The following is a 13189-nucleotide window of genomic DNA, read 5'->3' as shown; positions in this document are numbered from 1 at the left end:
AACAATTTCAAACATATAAAAGTAGAGAAAATAGGCTGGGCATGGTGACTCACGCCTGTAATCCCAGCACTTTGGGAGGCCAAGGTGAACAGATCCCTTGAGGTGAGGAGTTCGAGACCAGCCTGGCCAACATGGTGAAACCCCGTCTCAAAAAAATTAGCCAGCATGCGCCTATAATCCCAGCTACTCAGGAGGCTGAGGCAGGAGAATTACTTGAACCTGTTAGGTGGAGGCTGCAGTGAGCTGAAATTGCACCACTGCACTCCAATCTGGGCGACTGAGCGAGACTCCGTCTCAAAAAAGGAAAAATAAAGTAGAGAAATTAGTATAAGGAACCTAATGTCCTCGTCACACAGCTTCAGTAATTATCACCTCATGGCCCATCTTACTATGTCCCTATTGTTCCCAGCCCAGATTATTTTGAAGCAAATGCAGTCACTGTATCATTTCATCCACAGATATTTTAGTATATATGTCTGAAAAGAGGACTTTTTAAATAAAAAAAAAAACTTGCCACAATTCCATTTCATGCCTAAACATTTAGAATTCCTTAATATCATTGAATACCTTGTCAGTATTCAAATTTGCCTGATAATTTGATAAAATCTTTTTTTTGGGGGGGGGACAGAGCCTCATTCTGTCGCCTAGGCTGTAGTGCAGCAGTGCAATCTTGGCTCAGTGTAACCTCTGCTTCCCGGGTTCAAGCTATTCTCCTGCCTCAGCCTCCTGAGTAGCTGGGATTACAGGTGCCTACTTCCACACCTGGATAGTTTTTATAGTTTTAGTAAAGACGGAGTTTCACCATGTTGGCCAGGCTGGTCTTGAACGCCTGACCTCAGGTGATCTGCCTGTCTCAGCCCCCCAAAGTGCTGGGGTTACAGGCATGCACCACTGCACCTGGCCTTTTTTTTCTTTCTTTCTTTTTCCTGAGACGGAGTCTCACTCTATTGCCCAGGCTGGAGTGCAGTGGCCTGATCTCAGCCCACTGCAACCTCTGCCTCCCAAGTTCAGTGATTCTTGTGCCTCAGCTGCCCAAGTAGCTGGGAGTACAGGTGCAGGCCACTACACCCAGCTTATTTTTTTTTGTATTTTTTGGTAGAGACAGGGTTTCACCATGTTGGCCAGGCTGGTCTTGAAATCCTGACCTCATGATCTGCCTGTCTCAGCCTCCCAAACTGCTGGGATTACAGGTGTGGGTCACCATACCTGGCCCCGATTTTGTTAAGGGAATTGGGTATTTGTCCTAATTTTCTTCATTCTAGATTTTGCTGACTATATCCCTGGGGAATGTGTCTTCTGGTATTTTGTGTCCTTATCTTTTCATATAACTTAGCAAACATTTCCCCATACTGCCACAGGGTTTTCACAATCTGTCCTAAATGGCTTCATACTATTCTGTCCAGCAGAGATACTGTAATTTTTTTCTTGTGCATTTAGGTTGCTTTCAGTTTTTCACTAACTATAAATATTGCTGGAATGAACATCCTGACACATTGCAGCTTTTCCTGTACATGGGATAACTTCCTTAGAATATGCTACCCGAAGTGTAATTATGGTTCTGAGGCATGAAGAATTTTTCAGCTTCTTGGCACACAGTGACAAATGTTTGTCCAAGAGTTTGTGTGTCTCCCAGCACCAAATAAGAGAGCTGTCACTCACTCTGAATATTGCTTAGGGCTGTTCACAGCTGAAGGATGTTTAGGGAAGACATGGTAATTATGAGGGCAAAGAGTTAGAGAAGGAGAAAAATGATGACAGGGACTCCAGCTAAATAAAGCAGAAAGTGATCTGTAATTTACCACAAACCTAGAGTGAGTCAGAACTCTGTTCATTCCTATTGTGAAAAAAAATTCTTGATAAAAGGAGTTATTAATAGTGCATGACATGTCCAGTAATCTTTCTGTTAGACTGTGCATTAGTCAGAACGTTATTGGAGACGTGGTTTCAGTCTGGGTTATTGAACTTCATAGAGATGTCAAGAAACTGATCAAGATCCAGAGGGCTCGATCAGCCTGATGGAGGATGAAGAATCCCAGAGAAAAATAAAAAAAGTCAAGCAGGCTCACTTTGGAAAAAATAGACACACCTTTCTCGCCTTAATGCTGGGGAGGCTTCCGTGAAAAGAACAACACTGGGTTTGCTTATGACTGCAGAAAGATGACTATAAGGAAAGGCACCTCCACGAACCAAGAAAAACTTCCTTAGGACATAGGCAGAGCTATTTCAGACTCGGGAGATTATTTCGATCTTGAGATGAACTCTTTTGGGGCCATTGGTCCTGGAAATATTCAAGAAGCTGCCTGTTCTGCTCTGGGCGGTTCAAATACCCACCTGCCTGGTGACCACTAAGTGCCTCTGGGGGTCCCACTCCAGCTGTGTGACAACTGTTTCCTGGTAGCCCCCTGGGGAAGGAAGGGTAGGTGGAGTCCAAGTGAAGTGCTCCCCTCCCCAGTTTTCCTGGGCTAGACTCTTCCTTCCTGTTTCACTTCAGAGTGCCATGAACTGCCATTCAGAATCGGGCTGGCATGCCATGATGACATAATCTGATCTTGCTATTCCAGCCCTGCCCTGCATAGAGTGGACTTAGAGAGAAGCTGGGGAGGGAGTGGAAGCTACCCAGACAAGGCCTCTTGGTGACATGGAGAATGGGAGTGACCCAGGAGACCTCAAGAGCCATTTAGTTCAACCTCCCACAGTAATATTAAATAGATTCCTACAATGCAACAGGTGCTTTACATACATTCTTTTGGGTTCCCACAACCTTGGAGGTGGGGTTTCACAGGTGTGAAATTGGAGATTAAGACGAGTAATTTGCCCAGGGTCACACTGCCAATAAAGGGGGGCCTACTCTATGTCGACCAGGCAGTAAAGTCTGTGCCCTTGCCTTTAGAGGATGCAGATGTGAAAACTGCAGACCAGAGCCTTTCATTCAAAACCACACAAGCTGACCTGAGACAGAAACTCAGGCTCCTTACTATTGATCAAGGAATCTATATATTACGTGGCCTCTTCTGAGGTCAGGTGCGGGGCGGCCAAAGATGTGGCCCCGTCCAGGGCAACCTGGGCCAAGCATGACTGAGAAGAAGGCAGGCTCCGTTCTGGGCCCTCCAGACCCTCACCTCGGCCAGTGTGAAAAGCGCGCTCCCAGGAGGGCCCGGCAGGGCAAAGGGCCGGGCCAGTCCGTTTCTGGAGGAGCCAATCTGGGGCCAGGGCGGAGGCAGCCAAGTGCAGTGGAAAAACCCGGCACTTGGGGTCAGAATATCTGGGTTTCGATCCAGTCTCCGACCCAGCAAAGACTTACAGCAAGTGACTTACAAGTCCGAGTCTCCTCATCTGCAAAACTGGGGCAAGGGTAAAATACCCTTGAAAGGCACAGAAGCGAAAGCTGGAATCGTTACGCACCAAAGTTCTATCATGCAATCCGTCGCGTCACGGTGCAATTTCCAACAGTGCGGCCCCGGAGAGGCCGGGAAAGGAGCCAGGAAAAACTACAACTCCCAGGAGGCATCGGGCGGGCCGGCGCGGGATGGTGATGTCACGAGGGCCGGCGCGGAGCTCTGATTTGGCCGGAGCTGCCAACGGGGAGGCTGCCGCCGCGGGTTGTTACAGCTGCTGGAGCAGCAGCGGCCTCCGCTCCCGGGAACCGTTCCCGGGCCCTAGATCTCCTGCCCCGCACGGTGAGCCCAGACGGAACCAGAGGGCCCCAGGGCTAGCGGAGGGGCGGGAGAGAAGGTGGAGGCTGCTAGGGAGGCGCCCTGGGCTGGAGAGACCGGGGCAGAGTGAGTGGGGGTAGAGGGAATGCATCAGCCGAGGGGGTGCAGCGGCTGGGGACGTGGCCAAGGAAGAAAGTACGAGCCGCAGGCCGGTGGTGGAACGTCGGCGAGGAGTGCTTCGGCTAGGGGTGGGAGGCGGGGAGGGGCTGGGCTTCGGGGATAAAGGTTTGGCTGCCTACAGAGCTGGGTGAACCCGTGGAGGTGACGGTGGGGTCCCGGACTCGACCGAGTTCCGAGTGCGAGGTCCCAGGCTGGGGAACAGAGCCGGACCCCTCCCCCCCGACCCCCCGCCGGAGGTCTTACTGAGGAAACCCTAACAACAGTGAGGACTCCGCCCCTTTGCTCCTCCTCTTCTCGGCTTAGTGCGGGTTCGCCTTAGCACAAGCTTTCCGCTCCCACCGCCCTCCCCCAGTCGGGATGGCTGGGCCAAAGTTGAGAGGTGATCGGCTGTGGTCCTGCGGCTTGCGGGGTGGGCGGAATGGAAATGGCATTGTGATGTGCTGCCACGGATTCCCCATTGGGGGTCCCCATCCAGTCCTGCATGTTTTGTGCTCCTCATTCAGAAGACAGGAGGTTTGCTGTTGTAAGGGCTGCTCTTTTCTGGGGGAGGGAATGAAAAGGGCTCACCTGGTGGCTGGCCTGGTGCACGATCAGCCTTGGCTTGAGAGTCTGGCATACTGGCTGGGCCCGCATATTTGCCTGTGGAGCCAAGGGGGTGGGGAGGGAAGGAGGGGAAAAGAGCTATCAGCAAAAAAAGTGGTTAACAGAACAGAGTTGCTGCAGGCTCTGGTTTGAGGCAGGTTATGAAACCACATCAGGGCCTGGCACTAGCAGCCACCTGCCAGCTATGGCAGCAGAACTTTTCAGCTTAGCTGCTGTAGACCGCTGCCAGCCTCTTCTCTCTGTTTCTCCTCATCTAGAGTGGGGTCAGTTGGTTGTTTTACTAATGGAAGTGATGTGTGCCCATAGTCACACGAAAGTCTCCAGTGTTTTTTGGCTGCCGGTTCTTGTCTTAGTTTATTGATCCCTTTTTTTAGAGGTCTCTGGTGGTTTTCTGCTCTCATGGCACCTAGTGTTTAGGCTTCAGGAAGAAGCATCTGAGGGTATCGGCTAGGATCTAAGTCTGGGCTTTTCCTAGGTTTGTCAAGTTTTGTTGGCTGCCCTGTGAAAGCCGGAAAGGGGTATGGAGTCTTGTGATCTGGGATTCCACAAGGCTTTTGGCACTCCAGCACAAATACTAGGAAGGGTTAGTGGGCTTTCTACACCAACAACCCGTAGGGGTGGGTAACAGAGAGGTGATGGGGTGGCAGTTTCCCAGGTCAGACTTGGGAAACTCTCCCTCTCCTTAATCAGAGGTAATTCCTTCAGATCCCTCACTTCTCAGCTACATGTTGCCCTCCCCTCTAAGGTGGAGGCTTTTGTGTAGTAGCTGTCCCAGGGGCTGCTAGAGTAACTGAAGCCCCGAAGCCCTGGGAAGGTAAACAGTCAGGGCTAGCTCTGGCTTTTTAGATACTTGGATTTCTGTGTGACTCAATTACCCAGCCTAATGGGCTGCGCTGATGGGTCCCAGGAGTGTCACTTTACCCAGAGCGCACCCCAGGCCAGCGCAGGGGTGTTTGCTTGTTGGGATGGTGTGTTGTGGGTCATGGTTTCCCTGAGATCTCTAAGTATGGAGCTGTCTGAGAAGAGGACACTTGCTCCTGTTATCCTGGAAGTAAAGAACTGACCCCTGAGGATTCAGGCTTCTGTGCAGGTTTGGCTAGGATCCTATCAGAGATAGATGGCATCTGGGACTGAGGTGTCACCGCAGGGGTGTGAGGGAGGTGGCTTTCTGGGTACTTCTAGAATATCTCCATCTGGGACTAGGAAAGATGGAGCTGTTACCATGGTGATGACCTTATGGTCTTTAGCAGGCAGGACCCTACCTCAGATGGGAGGTGAGCCAGTACACAGGCGCCATCTGTCCCCACCTTCTCCTGATCACAGGCCCCTCAGGGATCTGGGGACAGCCAAGCTCTGGACAAGGGGCAGATCATTCCCCTCCCTTCCTTCTCTACTTCCCCTGCTCACTGTGGGTTGTGGCTGCCTCCTGGTTCCTCCTGCCACAGGTCTCCTACTGTTGGTGCTGGGCAGGGGAAGGCATGGGCTAAGGTACACCTGGAAACAGGTGCTGAGGGAAACTGAGGTGAGGATGGGCAGGACAGAGAGGAAGGGGGACAGGAGGGAGGCCACAGGTTCGGGTCTGTGCCCTTGGGAGGCATATATTGTTGCAGGTTCCAGCTCTCCATGGGAGCTCTAGGTGTTGGCCACGTTCTCTGTCCTCACCCCTCTTGTGGGGAAAAGGGCCCTGGTGGTTTGGCAGCAGAGTGGGTGGCATCACAAGAGCTGGCCTGAGTGGCTGCCAAATGGAAAAAACATCTGGATGGGTTGTTTTGTGTCACCCAGAAGGGGCGCCTTCCAGATCTGGGCAGAGGTTGTCCCTAGTCTGTTGTTTTCTCATTTCTTCTCCCCCCACCGCTCCCTTTTTCTACCGAATCAGTCCTCCTAAGTTAGGGTTTGGGGAGATCCAGAATTGAAAAAACTAGAGGAGGTGAGCGGAAGCAGTGACCTCAAAATAGTTCATCCACTGCTGCCTGTACCCACAGACCCCACTTCTTTTCCCTCCTGATGGGAAGGGCTTCAGAGGAGACATCCCAAATCAGAGAGCAAGTCCAGCAGGGGTCATGCTGAGTGAGAACTCTCTCCTGGGGCCTTTGTCAGCAGAGAGCCCTCATGGGAATGCTATAAGGGGTGAGGCTGGGGGATGGGCCTTGACTTCTCTACTCTGGGGCTGCATGCCTCTGATGACCTGTCCTCCAAAGCCCTGCCAGGACCCTGTCCCAGTGGGGTGATGCATGGGGCAGCCTGGGGTTTATCCCAGCCCAGCAGCAGGAAATGAATAGAGCTAAGTCCATGTGGATTTTTTCTACCTTCCATGCTTGAGAATCAAGAGTGGAACTCCCTGGAGTTCTCAGGGAAAGAAGGACCTGCCTTCCAGCGGATCCGGATCCGAGTGTGAGGGGGGGGCAGGGAAAGCCGTGTGACCTGTCTGACCTGTGCTGCTTGTTTGCAGAACAGAGGAGAGGGGCGGCAGGATGAATGTGGGCACAGCACACAGCGAGGTGAACCCCAACACACGGGTGATGAACAGCCGTGGCATCTGGCTCTCTTACGTGCTGGCCATCGGGCTCCTCCACGTCGTGCTGCTGAGCATCCCCTTCGTGAGTGTCCCTGTCGTCTGGACTCTCACCAACCTCATCCACAACATGGTGAGAGCCGGCCTGCTGCCTGCCTCTGCCCTGTTGGCTGCTGTTTGGCAGGGGTGAGGGATAGGAGGAGCCTGCTGGGCCTGGCCCAGATGTCAGGGTGACATACTGACAACATCTGCTTCAGGGCCGAGGCCCAGCCCTTATCTCTCTGCCTTGCTCCCCGTTCTGGGTTCTTGCTCTGTGCACGATGATAGGAATCAAATCTGCAGGTTTGTCCACATCGCCAGGGTGGGGTGGCTGTGGGCCTGGAAGATGCATCCCTGAGAGCTGAACAAAGGGCTCCAGAGAGTTCCCAGGACCCGGGAGTCCTGGTGCCTAGGCTGGTGCAGAAATGCCCTTTCAAGCCGTCTTCCACTCTTGCCCTTCTCTGCTCCGTCACCACTTGCTACCTTGCACTCTTTGGCTGGTAAGCAGGGGTTAGTCCCACCAGCGTGCCTCTTCCCAGCTGGCACAGGGAGGTTATGAGTGGCCTGGAGGGGCAGCATCTCTGTGCCTGTCTTGTGGCCAGCTCCCCCCATGCATTCTCATGCCAAGCCTAGCCTGTCCCCTGGGGTCCCCTTGTTCTTCTCCTGCCAGGCTCCTGGCTGCTCCATCCTGACCTCCAGCCCATATCCCCCTACCCAGCACAGGGAGGCCCCAGATCACTGAGAGTTACTTCTGTCTGTGACTGGGTGTAGGAGCTGGGCTGGAGGGCCTTTTGCCTTTTATAGCCTCCAACAAAGACGTCTTCCTCCAGGGCATGTATATCTTCCTGCACACGGTGAAGGGGACGCCCTTTGAGACCCCGGACCAGGGCAAGGCGAGGTTGCTAACCCACTGGGAGCAGATGGACTATGGGGTCCAGTTCACGGCCTCTCGGAAGTTCTTGACCATCACACCCATCGTGCTGTGAGTGCCTGGGCTCGAGGAAGACACCAGCAGGCAGGGCAAGGCCTGGAGGACCCTGGGGCCCAGCCATGCTTATTAGGCCTGCTCTGGCTCCTGGGGTTGGGACGAACAGGGGAAGTTGGAGTATTCCTAGGTCTTACACTGGGCTCAGGCTTTGGGCTCCCTGGCCCCGTATTTCCTCCATTAGAGCCTCCTTCCTGCTAGTGAGATAGGCCCACAGGCTTGGGGTGAAGTTGGGAGGGAGGATGGCACTGGTCCAGGAGGGGCCTCTTTAGCCTGAGATCTCTTGCTTCTTACTCTGGCCTGGAGACCTCTTCTGTAACTCTTTGGCTGTCAGGATTCTGCCTTCTCGAACCCAGGAAGTAATGGAGGAGGGGGTCCTCCCAACAGTCTTTTTTTTTTTTGAGATGGAGTTTTGCTCTTGTTGCCCAGGCTGGAGTGCAGTGGCACGATCTTGGCTCACCACAACCTCTGCCTCCCGGGTTCAAGCAATTCTCCTGCCTCAGCCTCCCGAATAGCTGGGATTATAGGCATGCACCACCATGCCTGGCTAATTTTGTGTTTTAAGTAGAGGCAGGGTTTCGCCATGTTGGACAGGCTGGTTTCGAACTCCTGACCTCAAGTGATCCACCGGCCTCGGCCTCCCAAAGTTCTGGGATTACAGGCTTGAGCCACCACACCTGGACCAACAGTCTTTTTTATCTCTCCCCACCCTTCCCCTCCCAGGTACTTCCTCACCAGCTTCTACACCAAGTACGATCAGATCCATTTCATCCTCAACACCGTGTCCCTGATGAGCGTGCTCATCCCCAAGCTGCCCCAGCTCCACGGAGTCCGGATTTTTGGAATCAATAAGTACTGAGGGTGCAGCCCCTTCCTCTGCCCAGGGTGACAGGGGAGGGGTAGGGGAAAAGGCCTGTGCTGCGACTCTGAAGACAGAAAGAAGAAGCCTCTGGACACTGCCGAGGTGGGGGTTGAGCCTCTGGGCCTAGTTTCCCCCCTCGCTTCCCCCAGTAGCCAACTTGGAGTAGCTTGTAGTGGGGTTGGGGTGGGCCCCCTTGGGCTCTGACCTTTTCTGAATTTTTTGATCTTTTCCTTTTGCTTTTTGAATAGAGACTCCATGGGGGTGGTCATGGAATCAGCTGGGCTCCTGGGCTGAACATGGAACATGCATTGGGACAGGAGGTGGGGTGGGGTGGGGGAAACCCCTGCTCACTTGTTTCAGGCAGCCAAAGCACTTTAACCCCTGCGTAGGGAGCAGAGGGCGGTATGGCTTCTGGATTGTTTTCACTGTAATTCTGAGGTCTTTTTGATGACACGCAGTGTGTGCTTGTGTGTGTGAAAGCAAGCGTGGGATGGGGCCTTGCCCTTCTGGGCAGAGAGCTGTCTAATCCGAGTCTTGGGCTTTCAGCAGCTTGCCTGCAACCCACCCTGGGTCCTGGTTGGGAGTGGGGAGGGTCAGGTGGGGGAAGATGGGGTGGAGTGTGGATGGCTTGGTCCCAGAGGTGAGGGGGCCAGGGCTGCTGCCATCCTGATGTGGTAGAGGTTGGGAAGCTGCAGAGGGGATAGGGAGTGGAGACTTAGAAGAATGGGGCCACGGAGCAGCAGAGCACTGATGTAAGGGAGGGGGGATGGGGAAAGAAGCCAGACCCAGTCTTCTTGGGATGTGGGCAGGGAGGGAAGCAGGCTTGGAGGGTTAGTTTACCCACAGAATGTAATGGTAATAGGGGAAGGAGGCTGCTGTGGACTTAACTCCTGAGTTGGCTGTTGGGTGGACAGGTGGGGAACAGGCCCGTGAGTCTTTGTTAGTACAGGTCCAACTTGGCCCTGACTTCTGCAGGGTACAGGGAAGCTGTGACAAACGATGGCTGCTGTGGTCCTCTGCAGGCCCTCACCCCTTAACCCCCTCGTGTAGGCTGGCACTGGGCAGGGCCTCTTCGTGTAGGCAGGCACATGTGGTGCTGTGAGGCCACCCCACATGGGATCAGTGGTGAGAGTCCTGTAGGACCTTTGGTCAAGCAGCACAGGGGAAGGAGTGTGGCCTGTAGGCACGGTCTCAGCCTGCAGAGAAGAAAGTGAGGCTGGGAGCCTGAGCCTGGGCTGGAGCCTTCTCCTTTCCCCTGGCGGACTAAGGGCAGTGTTAATTCTGAAAAGGTGTGGGTACCTGTATCCTCTTCCAGGGGCCTGGGGGAGCAGGAGAGGTCACTGGCCCTGTTTTCCACCTCCTGGCCCTGCATCTCTGACCCCATGTATCATAGGGAACTTTCACCTTAAAATCTTTCTAAGCAATGTGTGAATAGGATTTTTACTCCCTTTGTACAGTATTCTGAGAAACACAAATAAAAGGACAACGTGTTCCTATTTCCCTGTGTCTGGCCTCTGCTTCCTGGAAGGCTGAGGGGAGGGGGCAGGGGTGTGGGCAGAGCTCCTGCTGAGGCACTGGTGGGACATCAGTGCAGCTCCGAGACTGCTGGACTTTGTGCTGCCTTCAGCAGGGAAATCCCCCAAGGGGGCTACCAGGGAACTGACAGTGGCAGCAGTGGTCAGAGAGCAAAATTCTCTGACAGGTCTTGTACCTTGGCTCCACAGGCTGGGGTGACCTCTGCCATGGCCAGGGAGGGGGCAATCCAGCAGTGATTTACACATGGAGTCAGGGTCCCAAGCGGTGCCCACACCTTCCCGATGAGTCCCTCAACCCTTCTCCAGTTTCTCACTTCTCTCTCCTAGGCCTTTCCCCAGTTATGTCTCCCCTGGGAGTGCTGCATTTCCTTCTGACCTTTCAGTGTAGGGAGTTTTCATGCTTCCTCCTCCCACCATAAGCCTGAGTGACAGGGGAAGAAGAGGTAACCCCTGGGGACTTTCCAAGGCCAACACGGCTAAGAGGGAGAGGAGGAGTCTTATAACAAGGAATCCTTCTCTCCCAAGGGCACTGACCGTCTAGCGTGTTGTGGGCAGTATCAGCTGCTATTCTCAGGACAGGCACAAAGTCCCAGGTAGAATAGAGGAGCTGCCCCATCTCTGGCCCTGCTCTAGCATCACAGCACCCTTGGAGTGAGTGTCAGGAAGAGTGTGGGATATGTGCCCAAGTCCAGCCACCACCCCTCTCTGAGTAGGGCCCACACAGTACTGGGAAGAGAGATGTGGCTGCTGCTCTCCTGGGAGTAGGGGTGCCCTGGTTGCTTTCACCAGCCTGCAAGAGTACAGTCAGGGGTGAGATATTGGGGAACATCCGCAATGATCTGGGTTCAGATCCCCCAGCTCTGCCACTTATTAGCCATGTTGCTTTGTCAACTTTTCTGAGCTTCAGTTGCTTCCGCTGATGTGTAAGGATAATGCCTCTTAGGGCCGTTGTGAGCGTTAGCACAGTGCCTGGCATATAGTAAATAATGTATGGTAGCCATATTATTATTATTGTAATTGTTGCCACTACCACTGTTGTCTATTTATTTATATATTATTTATTTGTTTGTTTATGGTCGCCCAGGCTGGAGTGCAGTGGTGCGCTCTTGGCTCACAGCAACCTCCACCTCCCAGGTTCAAGCGATTCTCCTGCCTCAGCCTCCTAAGAGCTGGGATTACAGGTGTGCGCCGCCACATCTGGCTAATTTTGTGTGTGTGTGTAGAGATGGGGTTTCGCCATGTTGGCCAGGCTGGTCTTAAACTTCTGGCCTCAAGTGATCTGCCCACCTCGGCCTCCCAAAGTGCTGGGATTATAAGCAGAGCCACTGTGCCTGGCCTCTGTCATCTCTTTAAATGTTCTTTCAGAACTGAGGCACGCAAAGGCTGGAAGACAGACTGGGCTCACCCGGGTGGTTATCTCTGAGAGGGGACATGGGTGAGGCCAGAGGCCTGTCTCCCTGGAGAAGGAAGTAGGTGGAGAAGGTGGGTGGCATCCAGATAAGGAAGACCAGCGTGTGTACATGGGAGCACCAGATGGGGAGGGAGACTGAGTGCTCCTTACAGGCCCACCCTGTTCTTTCCAGGTGTTAGCTGCTGTTGTCCTGGGTCTTCACTGTGGACCACAGCATGGCATTTGGGCAGCTGGTTCTGCTGGGTTACTGTCCACATGTCCTGGGTACAGCCATAGCCATTGCCTGCTGGCACTTGATACCCACCCATATTCCATTTCTCTATTCCAAATACACTGGATTGCATGGCCTAGCGTGCCGTAGTGTGTACCACTGTCTGGCCCAAACTCACCTAGAATACATATCAGGATTTCCTACCCACTCCTTGGGTCCAAGAAGAAGAAGGAGTTCTGGCCTTACCTGCCTCCAGATCAGTTATAAGGTGGCTTATCTAAAGGCTTGGGAAGTGGGGCACCCAGCCCTACTCACCTGTCCTTGTATCTGGACAAGTTTCAATTTCATTATTTTAGCTTGCTGAGATTCAGAGGCCGGAACTGTGCAGAGATCTGCAGAGGGGATCCTCATACCTTCCATTTCTGGTGAACAGCTGAGGTCAGAGAGGAGGTGGGTAGCACCTGAGATGGGCACCCTTTCTAGACACCTTAAATTCCCAGGTTGGTAATGAATTGAGGATCAACCACCATGATGGGGGCAGAGACAAGAGAAGGGAATCGTGAGTAGGTAAGTGCCTCGGTCAGGCAGAAGGGATGTAGGGTAACAGGCAGGATGGGGAAGTGGATCCCAGGAAGCTTTTGTTGCTTCTGAGGCTGACTTACCACCACTTCATAAATGGTTGGTAGGGAGGCACCCATCCAACTGCCTTGCAGAATACAGCAAGGCAGAGAGCCCAAAAATCAGAGCCAAGGGAAGACGATCAGTTGAGGTTAGTAATGTGAAGTCTGGCAGCCATGCCCGTCGTCTCTCCCTGGTTCCTCTGTTCATCAACATTTGGGTGGGTCTGGCTGGGGCATGGTGGGTCTGCCCTTTGTAACAAGGGGACAACTCTACTGTGGGAGATGTAGAAAATGGGTCTCACTTTCCCTATTTGGGGTAATAGCTACCACTTTTTTCCTCAGACGGGTTCCATGAGTGGCAGAGGAGAATCTGGGATCTGTGATGTTTACCCCTCTTTACTGAGTCATGGCTGCCTCACCTTCTAGAAGTAGGGCAGGGAAATCATTCCAGGTCCTGATTGTCCTGGAAACTTCGGCTCTTCCTTGACCTCAGGCTGCCAAACGTGGAAGGTTTAAATACTTGAACCAATACCCTCCTCCCCAAAACTGAAATTGACTTCTATTTCCCAGTTGGTCCA

General features: G+C 53.2%; 1 protein-coding gene across 6 annotated transcripts; it reads left to right on the top strand.

Moving 5' to 3' along the window:
- Window positions 1–3559: 3559 nt before the first annotated feature.
- On the top strand, window positions 3560–10330 carry ORMDL3 (ORMDL sphingolipid biosynthesis regulator 3). Of its 6 annotated transcripts, none has more exons than XM_035301457.3 (4): window positions 3560–3677; window positions 6891–7033; window positions 7818–7969; window positions 8696–10330. In XM_035301457.3, the coding sequence occupies exons 2-4, from the start codon at window positions 6908–6910 to the stop codon at window positions 8829–8831; spliced, it is 414 nt and encodes a 137-aa protein (XP_035157348.2). In that variant the 5' UTR covers window positions 3560–3677; window positions 6891–6907; the 3' UTR covers window positions 8832–10330. The 6 variants fall into 6 exon arrangements, with proteins under 6 accessions (XP_035157348.2, XP_002748577.5, XP_078230477.1 ...); XM_002748531.7 differs by having other exon boundaries at window positions 6891–7081; XM_078374351.1 differs by having other exon boundaries at window positions 6886–7033.
- Window positions 10331–13189: the final 2859 nt, after the last annotated feature.

Source organism: Callithrix jacchus, chromosome 5 (assembly GCF_049354715.1).
Source record: "Callithrix jacchus isolate 240 chromosome 5, calJac240_pri, whole genome shotgun sequence".
In the NCBI taxonomy this organism is placed as follows: Eukaryota; Metazoa; Chordata; class Mammalia; order Primates; family Cebidae; genus Callithrix; species Callithrix jacchus.
Note: the sequence above shows the minus strand (reverse complement) of the source record. Positions and strands in the feature narration are given on the sequence as shown.